This window comes from Lampetra fluviatilis, chromosome 23 (genome assembly GCF_964198595.1).
Source record: "Lampetra fluviatilis chromosome 23, kcLamFluv1.1, whole genome shotgun sequence".
NCBI lineage: Eukaryota > Metazoa > Chordata > Hyperoartia > Petromyzontiformes > Petromyzontidae > Lampetra > Lampetra fluviatilis.
Window position 1 is genome coordinate 10,112,253 of NC_136297.1, and position 15,978 is coordinate 10,128,230.

A 15,978-nucleotide genomic window follows, 5' to 3' on the forward strand; every position below is an offset into this window, starting at 1 on the left:
GGGGTTGTAGACTATCGCACGACCTCAACCTGAACTCTGTCCGTCACAATTGCCGAGCGGTAACGTCGCGGGAGCTGCCACCGCCGCCGTGATACCGCGCCAAAGCTTCCCCCTCTCGCCGTGTCCCCTCTTCGCCGGCAGGTACCGCGTGATGACCGTGTGGAAGGAGAGCGGCAAGAAGGCGCGTCCGGAGGCCAACAGGTACGACGCTCAAAAGCTTCCATCGTCAATCTCGGCCACGCCTGCGCTGCTCCCAGCGCGCAGAGGAGCGGGGAGATGATGGACCAGGGACGCGTGACGCAGCGAATCCAGGCGGGATGCCGAAGCTTGAATAGTTGGTCACGGTCGCGATTGGCCGTGACCTATCCACTGCTGGATGCCACAATCCCCTCCAGCTCCTTGCGCACGAGCTGACGTCGTCACTCCGTCTAGGCGGTGGTTTGGATCTCCGGCACAAGCTCTGCGGTGACATCACCGCAGCTTAATTGCGAATGGCGACTGTTGCCGGTGGTATCATTTCATTCAGTAACTCGTTTAATCCAAAATAATCTGGGTCTAGCACGTGACCTCCTGCCAACGATCCTTCAATACTTGACATGGCCTCAAAGTGCATCTAGCCTGGCACCAGCGCCGCCGTTACATCACTGCCATTTAGTGGCGATTGGCGGCTGCTGCTGCTGTTGTACGTATATACGCGCGCGTGCGTGTGTTTGTGTTCAAAGGTGCTCGCTAACAGAGCACTTGCCCCAACAGTCCGTTAAGGCTATACGGGGGATCTTTGCCTTTGTTTTTTGTCCTTGTTCAGCTTGGATGACATCCACGCCATGGTCCTGGAGAACTTCATTCAGAGCACCCTCGCTCTGTCCGACCGCCAAGTCAAGAACAACCTCGCCTACCAGGTGGGCCAAGGCCGTTGCACCCCGTCCGGCAGAAGCGCACACACGCTCACGCACACACATGCACACACGCGCACACGCAATTATATAAACAGGAACAACAGTTTGTATCGCGTCTAAATGCAATCGCGTCTCAAGACGCTGCATGGAGGAGATGCGGCGACACCGCGGCACAGCCCAGTGACGACGCGACGGGGAGGGGGGGGGGTCCCTGCACCGACGACATCAACAACGAAGCCCCCCCCCCCAGGGGCAGTAGGGAAGCATCCTGGGCAGCGCCGACGATTCCCCGGGCGGCATCATCCTCCGAAAGATTAGTTTTCCGTGATTACATTTTTTTTTAAGCGTCTTGGAATGTGATCGCATTTAGAATGGCTGGCGACAAAAAAAAAACGCATTTAACGTGATTGGCGGTGGCTAAACATCTCATTGCTAAAAAAAAATTCAAATCGCCTGCAAAATTACTCAATTTGATTTACACACAGATGCATTGCCCCCACGCCCCGCCTCCTTCAAAGCCTTGGCAGGACCCTCCTGAAAAAGAGTCTTGAGACTTGTCGAGGCATTCCTGGGCAAACCGGCGTAGTAATAATAATAATAACAGAAGCTGTAGAAATATAAACGGTTGTGCACCGCCGTGTGATTCTCTTCCACCGCAGATCTTCCGCATCTACCAGTACTACTCGGAGCAGGTGCTGCTGTCCACCTTCCAGCGCTACACCCAGCGCGGCCTCGTCAACCGCCGCCGGATCAGCAAGCAGATCGGCCCCAAGAAGAGCCGCGCGCTGCCCTTCGCGCCCATGTCCTACCAGCTCTCGCAGGGATACTACCGGTGAACGCTCGCGCGCACGCGGTTTCCGTAGGCATACGCCCACTGTTTTATGGCCCCGCTCGCCGTTCACGCTCGTCACGATCAATTACCAAGCACTGTGCTGACTGTGCTAGCATTTTACGCAAGTCAGCACGATCGACACCCCATGGCAGTAGCAACAGCCATGCCAGAGTATTAAATATGGCAACCCTCGGCGCACGACGGGTGACGAGCGAAGGCCTGGGGCCGGTGCTGATGGTTTCTGGATTTTGTCTGTTTGCGCATAGTCACTTTAAGATGTTTCTTGTTCATGTTTTTGTTTGTTGCGGTTGCACCCGATTCAAGAGCCGAATGGCTCACAGGGCTATACCGAATAAATGAAAACTGAAATGAAAAAACTGAAAACTCCGGTGTCGCGCAGGTTCTTCACCTGGCGGTACCTGAGCTCCCTGCTCACCGAGGCGCACCGCTTCATGCGCACTCTGCGCGACGCCGGCGCCGAGGACAAGCCCAACGTCGTGCTGTTCCGCGGCCGGGAGCCCGCGGTGACGGCCGCACCGGCGGAGACACCGGCGGGGTCAGCGATGGGGGCGATGTTGGAGCCACCGGCGAGGGTACCGGCAGAGGCACTGGCAGAGGCAACAGTGGGGGGGGCGACCTGTGGCTCGGCGGCCTCAATGACGGGAGCTGGTGGCGTGCGTGGCGGTGGCGGCGCTGGTGGCGTGGGTGGCGGCACCAGCGCCGCGGTGACCTACACGATGGACGCGCCGGGCGGGGCCTGCGCGTGCGTGCTGGCGCTCATGGCGATGGGCCGGCTGGCGTGCGAGATGGAGATCCCCGAGCAGATCGTGGTGGTGGACAGTACCATGGTGGACAGCGCCGTGCTGAAGGCGTGAGTCTGTGATCTGCGTGACGACCTCTGCGCCCCCCCCCCCCCACCAACCCCCGAATAACCCCCCTGCGTGTGCGGTGGTCTGTGCTCCCGTAGTCAACGTTTCCTTTGGCAGCGTTAGTCGAGTCTCAGTCTGTGGGTTTCATGCAGTCATTCCCTTAAGTCTTGCCGACTAAAGCAGACAAACACTTCGCGCACGCAATCCGCTGCGAAAGGAGTTCAACTTACATACGTGTCTTTGTGGGGAGGGGGGGGGGGGGGCGCGGTGGAGCAGTGGTTAGCGTGCGGCGCTACAAACCCGGTGAACCGAGTTGGATTCCTGCTCACGGCCAACATCGGTGACGAATATCTGAACCGGTCCTGGGCCTCCCCTAGGTCAACCGAGCCTGGCGCAGTGTATAAACATCGCCACTGGGGATACAAAGGCGGCCGGGCGTGGTGCTGGCCACCCACCCCCTCATGTCCTGTGCCGGCCTTCATAGGTGCTCGCTAACAGCACTTGCCCCAACAACAGCGTTAAAGGCTACCTTTGTCTTGTGCGTGCGATCGCGCGTTTCAGCTTGGCCCACGAGAACTCGGATGACGATGACGACGATGAGGAAGACAACGAGGAGGACGATGACGAGAGCGGGCGGCACGGGGCCGGTGGGGTCGGGGGTCGCCAGCGGGTCGACGTGAACCCGCGGCAGTCGTCGCGCGTCAGATACCTCCTCATGAAGGGCTACTACGTGCCAGGGATCGTGGGCGTGCGCAACCTCAACCCCAACGACAACATCGTTGTCAACTCTTGCACCGTCCGCTTCCGGCTGTTGCCATCGCCACGCCCCTATGGGCTGCCCTCACGCTACGGTGAGCCACGCGCACGTGACGAACGCACGACGCACGCTAGGACAGACGACACCTGTCCGAGTTGTCAAGAGCAGAAACCATCATCACGCGAACTCCGGTCATCCTCGCAGCAGCGGCTTTCGGCTAACCATCGAACAAAGACGGTCACCGCATTGCGCACTTTCAGATGCACTGCTTCTGCGGCCGTCTGGAATGCTCTTCCTTCTGATATTCGGAAGCCACTGGAGCGATGCACTTTTAAATCTCGATTGAATACTAATTTCTCTAGAACTGCTGTTTGTGTTTAGTTTGTTGTCCTTCCCCGGACCTCCGATTAGCACGGTTGGCTGCGTAGGGTGCGAAAGAAGTTCAACATATGTACATTGTTATTTCGCTCGTTTACCCATGAGAGCATCACTGAGTCTCAAACAGTATTTTTCAGGATCTTGCCAAGTTTTCAGAGTGGGCGGACACGGGGTGGGGGGGGGTGCAGGGGGTGACAGGGGGACGATTGCTGATTGCTGTGCGTTTCCCAAGACATTCATTTGCTATTTCATATTGAAAATTTGGCAACATCACACTTATGAATCGGACGACGCGTAATATTTACGACCGATACACGCGTGGCGGTAACCAGGGCGGCCAAGAGGCTCGAACCATGAACCTTTACAACAAGCGGCGAATGCGCTATCGCCACGACTGCTCCGTCGTGACCACCGCCCCTCCTTCCCTGAGCCTTGACCCCTTTTCTCGTGCAGACGCGTTGGACACGGCGGAGGGCGTGGAGCTGCTACCACCTTGGTTCTCGGCGGTGATGGACGGGGAGGAGCCAAGTCGGTCCGAGACGGCGCTTTACGATCACGACGAGGTGGTGAGGCCTTGCGACGGTCCTGTTTAATCAGAGGCGTAACGATTATTCTTACTATTAAGTCATCAATTACTTTTACCGATCCACGACCGATGAGACAAAGGCACATGCGCTTGACGCTGGCCACACAACCCACTTTTTCATGAATCTGGTCCCACTTGAGCTGCTTGGGGCCCTAGGCTTTTGCTTGGTGTGTCAGGCCAAGTGTGGGATATTTGTGTGCCATGTTCGTGCGTGCAATGTGCAGTGTGCGTGGCCGTCTGTGGTGCGAAGGCTGGGGGAGCAGTAATGCAGCGGTTAGCACGCTGCGCTTTCAAACCCGGCGACCCGAGTTCGATTTCCGATCACGGCTAACACCAGTGACGAATGTCTGAACTGGTCCTGGGCTTCACCTCTGACCACTTCGCTTCGAATGAGTACCTGGTACTGTGTGTAAACATCGCCACAAAGGCGGCCGGGCATGGTGCTAGCCACCAACTCCCTCCTGTGCAGTGCCGGCCTTCATAGGTGCTCGCTAACAGTAACTTGCCTTAAACGTCTGTTAAAGTTGTATGGCGGTGGGGGGGGGGGAATCTTTGTCTATTGTGCGTGCAGGACGTCCCAGCGGTGCTGGACGTAATCCGCGCGGCGGGGGTGGCGGGGGTGGACATGGCTCATCTGACCGCCGCCTTCCCTCACATGGCACAGAGGTCGGAGGTCGGCGGGCCCACCCGCTGGCACGGGCTGCTGCAGGTGGGCAGTCGCCGGCGTGCGTCGTGCTTTGTGCGACGATCGGCCTAACCTCGCCGTCGATGTTCACGCCGGGTTCGCGTAGATGACGATGTCTGCGTCGCGCATGCGACTCGCCGCGTTGATATATTACAATATACACTTGCTGGTGTAGAGCATGGGCCATGTCACGATTAGAAACCAAATAGATGCAGGGTGAAGTTAGTGCTTGTGTTCTGTGCGTGTGTCCGTGCGTGCGAGCCAGACCCTGGAGAAGCAGGGCGCCGTGCTGCAGGTCGGCTACACATCACGGAGGGTTGTGACCCCGGAACATGCCCACGCGTGGCTCGTGCGTTGCTCCCGCACCGATGACTACATGGAGAGCAGCAGCGGCGTCGGTGCAGCCGCCGCCGGCCAAAACGCCGAGGACGCGGGTGCCGGAGCGGAACTCTCCACGATCGAGAAGGCAGCCGTCACCAGCACCACAGCCGGCGCAGGCCCGGGCAGGCGCTCGCGGCCGGGCTCGCCCGATCGCTCGCCCAACCGCCCAGAATGCAAAGAGGTCATTGTCACGAACGGGAATATGAATGGAGGCGCGGCCACAGAATTGGAAACTCAAAAAGCCGTCGCGATAAATGCATCGGCTGACGACGGCGACGATGGCAACAAGGAATGGAGAGTGAAGGGGTGTGCGGTGGAGGTGGTCACCTCTACTGCTGACATGGCCAAAGGGTGTCAGAAAAGAGCTCTGACCACTGATGATAACGACGGTGACAATGCCGTGGGTGGTGACGCGGACGAGAGTGCGCGCTCTGCGGGCACGAAGAGGGCGAGAGTGGACATCGCGGATGTGTGCAACGGGGGCGGCGCGAGGGATTTGGAAATGACAGCGCAGCAAGAGACCTGTGCTGGGCCCAAGGAGACCTGTACCGTGGGAGATGAGGCCGTTAATGGATCCAGGGACACCGGTACTGTGCGAAGAGAGACATACACTGGTTCAAGGGAGACCTGTACTGTGGGAGCGGAGATCAGTACTGGACCCACACAGACCTGTACTGTGGGAACGGAGACCTGTGATGGGTCCAAGGAGATCAGTACTGTGGGAACGGAGACCTGTGATGGGTCCATGGAGATCAGTATTGGATCCACGCAGACCTGTACTGTCGGAACGGAGACCTGTGGTGGGTCCGAGGAGACCTGTACTGTCGGAACGGAGACCTGTGGTGGGTCCAAGGAGACCTGTACTGGACCCACGCCGACCTGTACTGTGGGAACGGAGACCTGTGATGGGTCCAAGGAGATCAGTACTGTGGGAATGGAGACATGTGATGGGTCCAAGGAAATCAGTACTGGATCCACGCCGACCTATACTGTGGGAACGGAGACCTGTGCACGGAACCCGTCGAGCGTGAAGCAGGATGCATCGAGCACCAGCGGAGCGGACGGGACGGGGTCCAGCGACCGCGACGGCACGTGGGACACGCAGGGGCTCCCCACTCACCGCACAACGGGGTGTGTTATGTTTGCTAACGCTCTCCCAACTGAGGTTGAGCATCGATGCAGTAGTTATGTCTGTCTGGCCGTCTTTAAAATGGGGTCCCGCGATAATATTTCAGTCGAAATTTGCGTTGCTTGTAAGGACTTTACCCGATAGACAACCGGCCACATTGATCGATGGAGTTGGTCACACACCTGGGGGACCCCAAACGAGTGCTAAAAGGATCCACAAAATCGCCGCCAAAAGAAGGTGTGCACCTCCCTCCCGCTTCCCGATGTCATACATGCGTTGTCCCTGTCGCACGTCTGCATCCGTGCATGTGCATGCATGTGTGTGCCAGGTAAGAGGTCCAGAGATACAGGATGAATCTCGCTTGAAAGAGTCAACCCGAGGTCACCAAAGTTCCCAAAACGAAACACCAAAACTAAGTAGAGCAATGAAGGAAAGCAATCTGAACAAAACTAAAAACACCATCGAATGAAGAATCAAAAATATTTGCAACCATACATCAACGTTAAAGCTAAATATTGCATGCGTGTGCGAATGTTTAGTTTGTTGTTCTTCCCCCCGCACCTCTGAATAGCACAGTTGGCTACGTACGTTGGCGAAAGAAGTTCATCGTACGTACGTGTGTGTGTACTTGTGTGTGTGCGTGTGTGTGTACGTGTATTTGTGCGTGTGTACTTGTGCGTGTGTACTTGTGCGTGTGTACGTGTGTGTGTGTGTGCACGTGTGTGTACGTGTGTACGTGTGCGTGCGTGCGTGTACTTGTGTGCGTGCGTGCGTGTGTGTACTTGTGTGCGCGCGTTTGCAGCGAGCGCAGCGCGGTGCGCTTTGCGGCGAGGCCGTGGCGCAGCGTGCAGGGCGAGCTCAACACCCCCGTGTGCAAGGGCATGCTCGAGGCTCTGCTGCTGCACGTCATGAGCCAGCCCGGCCTCCCCGAGCACCGCCTGCTGCGCCACTACGCCGGCGTGCTGCAGCCGCAGGTGCTCCGGGAGCTGCTCATGGTGAGTGGCCTTGCACGGGTGGAAGGGTCAGGTTTGGGGAAGAGTTAAGGTCAGGGGTAAGGATAGCAAGGGTAGCATTAGGGTTAAGGGTAGAGTTAAGGTAAGGGGGGTAGCGTTAGGTTTAGGAGTTGGGGTTGAGGATCAGAGGGGTAGGGTTAGGTGCTTTGTGTTCTCCCAATTAAGTAATTTGCGGGTTATTTTTCAAGTAAAGCAAATTTTAACTATGACGTGGGCGCACAATGGGGTAATCTCTTTCGATCAAGGTCACGGACGCTTTTAAAGCCCACTGTAAAGCAGATAGTGCATACTATATACGGTTAACACATCCACAGTATTAACCAGGGCTGGCGCTGGGCTCGAACCGCAAACCTCTGCGCAACAAACGTGCCACGTCTGTCACCGCTCGCACTTAATACCGCGCGGTACATTCCAGAAACTCATGGGAGAGCCGTTGCAGCACCACCGCTAAAAAAACCGACAGAGCAAGACAATGGCTCCCTCCGTGCTGTGCCACCCGCCAGGTTCTGGAGGAGCTCGGCTGTGTGCGGAGGCTGCGGTTGCCACGGCGATCCAAGGTGACCGCGTTCTCGTCACCCTGGCGGAGGGACGAGGTCCCGTCCCCGCAGGGGGAGCCGCTGAACGGCGGCGATGATGACGACGACGACGGCTGCTCCCTCTTCCTGGAGCCCACCGTGGACGGGATCCTGCGTCTCGGCCGCCTGCTGCCCGACGAGGTCAACTGGAACCACTGTGCGGCGATGACACAGAGCTAGCCCCACGCGGCGGAGGGCACCGTCGCCAATCGCGCAACACTCGCCGCCCACACAAAACGGACAACGGCAGACCGTTTTGGCAAAAATACGCAACCGACCTAGGTGCCATGGGCAACCAGCGGAGCCGTCCCTCGGGTATGGTGAATCTGGGCGACCGCCCCGTGCTTTGGGTGGGGGGTGGGGGCCGCGCTTTTACATTACAGTGTCGGATGAATACTTTGGATTTAGTTTGAAGGCCTGGAGTGATTTCCTCCGGGTACCTGCACTCCCTCTTTGGACGGGCACTGGCTTCCGGCGTCGCGTTCAGACGACTCTGCTGGAACTTTTTATGTTGATTTTGGTACCACGGTTGAAGGCGGGTTGCCCCGGGGGGTTTGGACAGCCTCGAACCCTCTGAGACCATTCATCTTAACCCTGGACCCAAGCTGCCTGAGAGTTGCTCCCGGCGATCACTTGTTTACGCATCTAGCGGGTAGCGCACGCCGGCGCGTCCGGGAGAGTCTAAAACCCCCACCACCCACCCGCCCAATGATCCCAGCCACTGTAACTTCCAAACCGAAAGCACATCCGATTGTTTTCATCGTAGGTGCTGTTGTGCTGGCTGCCGTCCACTCCCGGAGGCCTGGTTCCGTGGTTTCTCCTCTGGGACGCATTTGCGGGCTGCGGCGACGCGGCTGCTGTTTTTATTGCCGATTTTGCACGCGAGCGTTTCAGGTGGCGGGGAGGGCAAGGCGGGCGGCCCGTCCACACGTTGCCGGCAGAGCGTGGTTGTTGTGGTTTTACAGCCCGGCGGGTTTTTGTTGGGCGTTGTTCTACCCTTGCACGAGCCTGAATTCTGCTGCGCAGTCGGTTCGAGTTTGATTTTAATTGGTGGCAGAGCTCATTGGCTTTTTGGTGGTGTGCGATGCCAAAAGGGAGTTTAATTTGTTTTATTGTACAGCAATTTGTAGATATTTATGCCTTGCGCTTATCATGTTTATACTCGCATCATTTGACAATGCTATAAACAACTCTTCTGTTTATTGGGAGTTTTATTTATTTGCTTTTGAGATGCTGTGTGGGCGGTTAACGGAAGCTGATGCTGAAACGGTGCCAGCGGGCGGTTTTTCTCCCCGACGTGCGTTTAACGCCACGTGAGCGTGGCGAGAAGCTGTCACGGTGACATACAAATCTGTTCAAGAGGAAGTTTTTCAAAAACCACAGGATATGAAAAAAAGAGTGGTGGGGGGGGGACGGACATGAGGTTTTGGCCAGCTGCGTAAGAAATGCAACTGGAGCCCCGGATTCATCAACGCTATTCATTTATTTGGAAGCACAACGGAGTCGGCATTCTTCCCAGAGTTGACGTTAATTTTCGTCGCATTCAACCAAGCACCCCGGATTACACGAGCAACGGCGTACGGAAGATCTCCCACGATTACTCAAACCCGAGGCCCGACCCCACGCACGGAAATTCAAGCATAAAATGAAATGCTTTAAATTGAAAACAAGTACATTTAAAATAAAATACTAAAGTGACAGACCCTTGTTTTTCCCTGGTTAGGGGTGTGGGGGGGGAAGGCGGCGTAGGAATTTATTTTCTCAGCCGTGCAGGAGCTGCTGAGGGTAGGGGTACCCAAAGAGCACAAAGTCCGGCTCGTAGAGTTTGTAAAGCCGCTGCCTCCAGTCGAGGGGGATTCCCGCGAACCAGCGGTCCTCCCAGCGGTCGTCCGTGCGGTTCAGAAACCCCGGCGGGAAGCGCAGCTCGTCCTGCGCATGCAGCAGCCGCAGCAGGTACGGCGCGTCCTCGCTCTGCGTCTCCAGCCGGCCCACGAAGTCGTACGGCACCTGGCACGGGTGGCACAGGCGGTACACCTGCCGCCAGTGCTCGTTGAAGGGCGCTTCGCGCTCCGTCGCCGGGTCCAGCAGGTACTGCACGAAGCTCGAGAACTTGAGGCGCTGGCCGCCGCTCAGCGCCTCCTCGGCCGTGGCCGGCGGCGCCGACACGTTCTGGTATTGGCGCAGCATGGGCACCACGAACGCCTCGTAGAAGTCCTGGTTCGGGATCTCGAACTTGCTGCGGAAGGCCGAGATGATCCGCACGAACGGGTCGCGCACGAACAGGAACTTCTTGTAGCGCTGCAGCTTCCCCTTCATGCGGCTCCTGCCCGACTTGCCGTACTTCCTCCAGAACTGGTTGAACACCTGGTGGCTGGAGGAGAGGTGCACCACGTCGGGCGGGATGTCCATGGGGTCGGCGTACGGCGTGCCGTTGTTGCTCGCGCTGCCACTCAGCACGATCATGATCCTCTTCCAGTTGGTGCACGCCACCTTGGGCACGTAGCAGTACACGGTGCCGTGCCGGTCGTCCACGATCAGGTGCTTGAGCTCGCGGTTCGGAATCTCGTCAAAAGTCCGGTTCTTGCCCTGAAAGATGAGGTCGGGGCTGTCGCAGGCGTGACGCACCCGGGCGCGCCGACGCGCCTGCTCGCGCGCCAGGCGGTCGTCGTCCACTGCCCCCGGCTCCGCCGTCGCCTCTTTCTCGTAGCCCCTCTCCCACTCCTCGATGTTGGCCTGGCTCAGCACCGCGGCCGCGGCCGCCCTCCGCTGTTCCTCCGCCACCGCCGTCTTCGCGGGGGGCGGCGGCGCCGGCTGCTCCTGCAGGCGTCGCTCGGCCGTGCCCGAGGACAGCCTGAGCTCGCCGAGCAACCGCTGGATGTCGGCAGAGTGCCATCTCGTCGGCTTCCTCCTGACGCCGGAAATGTTTGGCGGAGGCGGTGGCAGCGATGCGTGGTGGCCCAAGAGGCTGGTGCGGAGAGACAGCTGCACGGTGCCAACCTCGTCCCAGTAGAAGACGATGAGGAAGACGGTGAGGGCGGATGCGACCAGGCCGGCCACGTAGCACGCCCGCCAGTAGCTCATCTTGCGGGCGCGTGGCATCGCAGGGCGCGTGCTGCCAGGGCGCGCCGGGCACTCACATGCTCAACCGCTCGCCTGAGGAACGCACAGAGTTGCGGAGAGTGTGTGTGTGATTGCGTGTGCACGTCTTTGTTGTGCGTTTGTGCGTGCGCGGTGAGATTTGGATGCAGGGTGTGCACGATCGTTGTGGCGAGCGGCATGGTAACCACCCACACAGGAGCGTACATAGTTCGGAATGGCGGGAACCCATTGTGACAAGACACCCTCCCTCCTCTGGTGAGAGCCACAGCAAGAAAGTTGAAGCAAACAATGCATGAGTACTACAGCCAGCGTTCTGTGCAAGCACGCATTGGAACACGTGTAACAAATGGTAGAACATTCAGTTAAGAACTTTTTAACAAGGCATCGGAAAACATTTGCTAAAGCAACAGCGTCTACGAACAAGGTGCTGTTTTGTATAAATAAAGGCTGGCAAAACTCAGTGGCGCCACATCTGGTGGGCTGGGAGGCCCCATGCTGGTAACCACTGCCACAAACACCATCATCACCACCACCACCAAAACAACCACCTACCACAAATAACACTGCAACCCAGCACACCAACATAACCACACCACTCACCACCAAAACACTGGCCATCAAAACACTGACCACCACAAACACCGAAGAACTGCTGTATTCCAGCGATACACTGCGCTGCACCTGACGGCGGTTGTCTGGCTTGACCACCTGAATGTGAAATTGTAGTTGTTACTCTGCATCTACATCAGCCGTACGGACGAAGAAAAAGACCAAAGCACCTGTGCCGCCAGCGCCACAAACACTAAAGCAGTCACTACAAGAATCAACACACCCACCATAACCACCACAGCAACCACTGGTGCTACCAGAAACACTACAACCACCACAACCAGCACTCGAACGCCACCACCACCAGAAACCCTCCAACCACCGCAACCAGCCCCACCGAAGCAACCACAACCGCCACCCACCGTACCTCGGTCAGCTGCTGCTGCCACGTGCACAAGGAGTCGCAGGGCGTGAAGGGGGGGGGAAGTGGCACAGCGATGCCAGTGTCACCGCGACCATGAATGCGAGCTGTGTTCCCCAGGGCCACGCCGCTCATTTCTCTGCGAACCGTGACTCCCCGGGCTGGAAGGAGGGAGCAGGAGGAGAAAAAAAATCAAATCACGCGTTGCGGTGTTTTCGTGGCACACGTCTGTCTGTTCGTGTCTCTTCACTGTCGCTTTCATTTTATGACTCATCATCAGCCACGGTAAGATGAAAGCCTCCCCCGCCCCAAGCTGCCACCAACTACTAAAAAGTGCCGTGGCTCAGCAATCCACCCAAGAATCCGCCCGCAGCACGAGTTCGATCTCGTCACTACATCTGCCCCGGTGGACGTAGTCTCGGGCGAGTTCCATTCCTTGGCCGCCACTCCGTCATTCTTCTTGACCACCGGCCACCATCCATGCCAGCCAAGACGTGTCCTGCCCGAATCCCACTGACTTTTCTTCTTTCAACACAGTTTGATGTCATTAGATTGTCTGTGTTCTCTCATCCACGTGCTTCTCTGTCTCTCGTTATGAAGTCCAAGCGTGTACCCCCTCTCCAAGTTGAAAGTCAAAGAGTTTTTTATTTATACTGGAGGATTCCGATGAGCTGTGAAAGCTCTTTTTCACAGACGTTCCAGTATTTCCGACGTTATTTCAACATTGATATTTTTTGCGAAAATAATCTTTTATTTTGGCAAAAAATATAAGGAACCTTTCAAATAGAAAAAAAACCGTGAAAATGTTAGTATTGAATTTCGATTTAAAGCTTTCGTGACTGCAGGGATTCATCTTCTTGGTTCTTTCGGTAAAGTCACGTAGAAGGGAAGTAATAAAATAATAACAATAAAACATAATAAAATGAAATAATTCTCACTATTTTATTTCATTTTATTATGTTTTATTTTTATTATTTTATTACTTCCCTTCTACGTGACTTTACCGAAAGAACCAAGAAAATGTTAGTATTGGTTTATGAAAAATGTACTACGCAAACACCCTCCAACTGAACGGAGGCCCGTGTGTCTGTGGCCCCAGAGTGCCAAAGTCATCCTGCAAGTGTGCTACTGCTCTAATTACCACGCGTGACCTTCATTGCCAGGTCAATTAAAACGCTAACATATGGAGGGACGGGGGGTAGGGGAGGTTGCTTCTAATTGGCGATGGAGACGTCACCTCAACATCGGGTATGGATCGTGCAGCAGACTGCGCCTGCAATTCATATTCATATTATGGGATTCTTTGTCGGAGCTGCGCAGTGGTTAACAACACCTGTGCCTCGTGGCAATAAGTTACCTGGGTTCGATTCCCGACTCGGGTGCCTTTCGATTTCAATGTGTAACTATCTCAAACCCCCCCCCCCCCCCGTTCTGCAAGGTACTCCGGTTTCTTCCCATAGTTAACAACGGCTTAAATAATCGGTGTTGGCCAAAACATCCCAAATGCAGGGCCTTCCCGATAACCTGTATTTAGACCCCAGAGAAAAGCAGTTACACTCAGGTCGCAAACGGGTTTTGATTCCTTACCCGTACCCGGCCGCACCAGGGTCGCAAACGGGTTTTGATTCCTTACCCGTACCCGGCCGCACCAGGGTCGCAAACGGGTTTTGATTCCTTACCCGTACCCGGCCGCACCAGGGTCGCAAACGGGTTTTGATTCCTTACCCGTACCCGGCCGCACCAGGGTCGCAAACGGGTATCCGTACCTGGCCGGGTATGGGTAGCCGGGTATCGGGTAGGGTACGGGTATCGGGTACCCGGTTGCGACCTCTGGTTACACTGCGTACTGTTTAGTGATTCAACGTATTGTCATCGTCATGTACGACTGATTGCATGGGGGCCCCAACGAAAATGGGTTTTACAAATGATAACCGGTGAGTGCTTGCAAAGCGAATACTGCACAACGTGGAAAAGCGACGCAGTTGTAGACAACCTAGACAGAAAATGGGAATAAACACTTGACAATTTATACGAGAGGTGTTTGGGTTTGATCGCGTAAATATATAAATGTATCGTTAAAACCCGCCACCACCCGACACAGCCAACTAGTAAGGGTTGTCACGTAAACAGAACGTGGCCAATTCGTCACTAGTACAGCACTAGCGTGTAGTGTAGTGTATATTGTAGTGTATAGTGTAGTATACTAGTACAGCAGTAGTGTGTAGTGTAGTGTATAGTGTACTAGTACAGCAACACCGGTGTGTTAGAGAGCCAAGCCACAACATTTACAATCCGAGTACGACGTTTCACCAGTAATTACAACTAGCTTCATCAGGCGACAGCCAGATTTGTGGAGAAGTCTTCCTGTTTCGTTCCTTATATCTAGGCGAAGATGTGTCGACCACCCTTCTGCGCTCTTACACAATGTGGGGGGGGGGGGGCGATTACTGAGGCCACGTACATTGTGCACGCACTGAGCCGGGTGCTCATTTGAGGCCGAGTCGACCTAGGGGAGGTCCGGGACCGGTGCAGATAATCGTCACTGGGTGTTGGCCGTGAGCGGGAGTCGAACTCGGGTCGCTCAGGTTCCTAGCGCAGCGCGCTAACCACTACACCACCGCTCCCCTACTTAAATACACACCACGTACACACCACACACCTACTCGCACACACACCTAACCACACACAAACCACCCACCTACCAACCCACACACAAACCACACACCTTACCCACACACAAACAAACCACACCCACCTACCCACACCCACCTACCCACACACAAACCACACACACCACACACCACCCACCCACACACCTACCCACACACCACCCACTCACCTACCCACACACAAACCACACACGCATCACCCACCTACCCACACACACCACTCGGCACGCTCCTACACAACCCACCTACACAACCCACACCACCCACACACACACCACCCACACACACACACCACCCACACACACACCACCCACACACACACCACCCACACACACACCACCAATATAACCACCCACCTACACAACCCACCCACACACCTAACCACCCACACACACCACCCACCTACCTACCCACACACCCACAAACACACCACTCGGCACGCACACACAACCCACCCAATTACACGTACGTAGTAGATACAACCCTTGACAACAAGCTCCTGGTCCGCACGGACGCGCCTGACGTTCGGCTCGGGAGGTCCGTGCGAGTTCCAGAGTTGGAGTGATCTCTCCCCCATACCCCGTCGTCCCCACGCCGCCCTCCGTCGTTACCGTGCGCCGCTTGAACAGAGGCCGTGGTTCCGGGTCGCTTCGCGTCTCCTCCGCCGCCGTCGCCACCGCCACCGCCATCGTTGGTCAACGTCCCAACCTCGAAGGCTGAAAGATCCCGGGGGCAACGCTTGGCTTGGACTTCACACGGCAGCTGGTTGTTGAGGTTGTTGCGCGAGAGAGAGAGAGAGACTGAGAGATGGAGAGAGCGAGAGGGTGGGGATATTTGTTGCAGGATTAGATGCGGCCGAGCGCGTTCTGAAGAAGAATTAAAATCAAATGCGGCCCCGTGACGCGGGAGATCGTCACCGGCGTCCTAGACAGCTCGAGAGCGCTCGGAGGTGACGTCACGGTAACTCCTCCCACCGACTCCTCCCACCGACCCCCCCCCATCGCATCCACCGACTCCTCCTGTGCCCCCTCCCCCCCACCGACCCCTCCCACCGACCCCTCCCACCGACCCCCCCCCACCGACCCCCCCCCACCGAACCCCCCCACCGACCCCCCCCCCACCGAACCCCCCCACCGACC

General features: G+C 56.6%; 2 protein-coding genes across 3 annotated transcripts in view; one reads left to right on the top strand and one right to left on the bottom strand.

Moving 5' to 3' along the window:
- Window positions 1-9,301, top strand: part of GTF3C1 (general transcription factor IIIC subunit 1) — a 34,717-nt gene extending 25,416 nt beyond the window's left edge. The window contains exons 29-38 of one of the 2 annotated variants that reach the window (XM_078867149.1): window positions 142-201; window positions 806-899; window positions 1,556-1,728; window positions 2,129-2,599; window positions 3,159-3,448; window positions 4,186-4,298; window positions 4,890-5,027; window positions 5,269-6,515; window positions 7,316-7,508; window positions 8,030-9,301. In XM_078867149.1, the coding sequence (XP_078723275.1) occupies window positions 142-201; window positions 806-899; window positions 1,556-1,728; window positions 2,129-2,599; window positions 3,159-3,448; window positions 4,186-4,298; window positions 4,890-5,027; window positions 5,269-6,515; window positions 7,316-7,508; window positions 8,030-8,281 (3,031 nt within the window). In that variant the 3' untranslated portion in view covers window positions 8,282-9,301. The remainder of the gene's footprint in view (window positions 1-141; window positions 202-805; window positions 900-1,555; window positions 1,729-2,128; window positions 2,600-3,158; window positions 3,449-4,185; window positions 4,299-4,889; window positions 5,028-5,268; window positions 6,516-7,315; window positions 7,509-8,029) is intronic. The other variant, XM_078867150.1, reaches the window with a different exon arrangement.
- A 308-nt stretch (window positions 9,302-9,609) lies between these two features.
- CHST12 (carbohydrate sulfotransferase 12) lies at window positions 9,610-15,794 on the bottom strand. The gene is made up of 3 exons (XM_078867151.1): window positions 15,451-15,794; window positions 12,177-12,331; window positions 9,610-11,254 (listed from the first exon to the last, which is right to left on the bottom strand). Exon 3 carries the CDS (start codon window positions 11,198-11,200, stop codon window positions 9,863-9,865), a length of 1,338 nt encoding a protein of 445 aa, XP_078723277.1. The 5' UTR covers window positions 11,201-11,254; window positions 12,177-12,331; window positions 15,451-15,794; the 3' UTR covers window positions 9,610-9,862.
- Window positions 15,795-15,978: the final 184 nt, after the last annotated feature.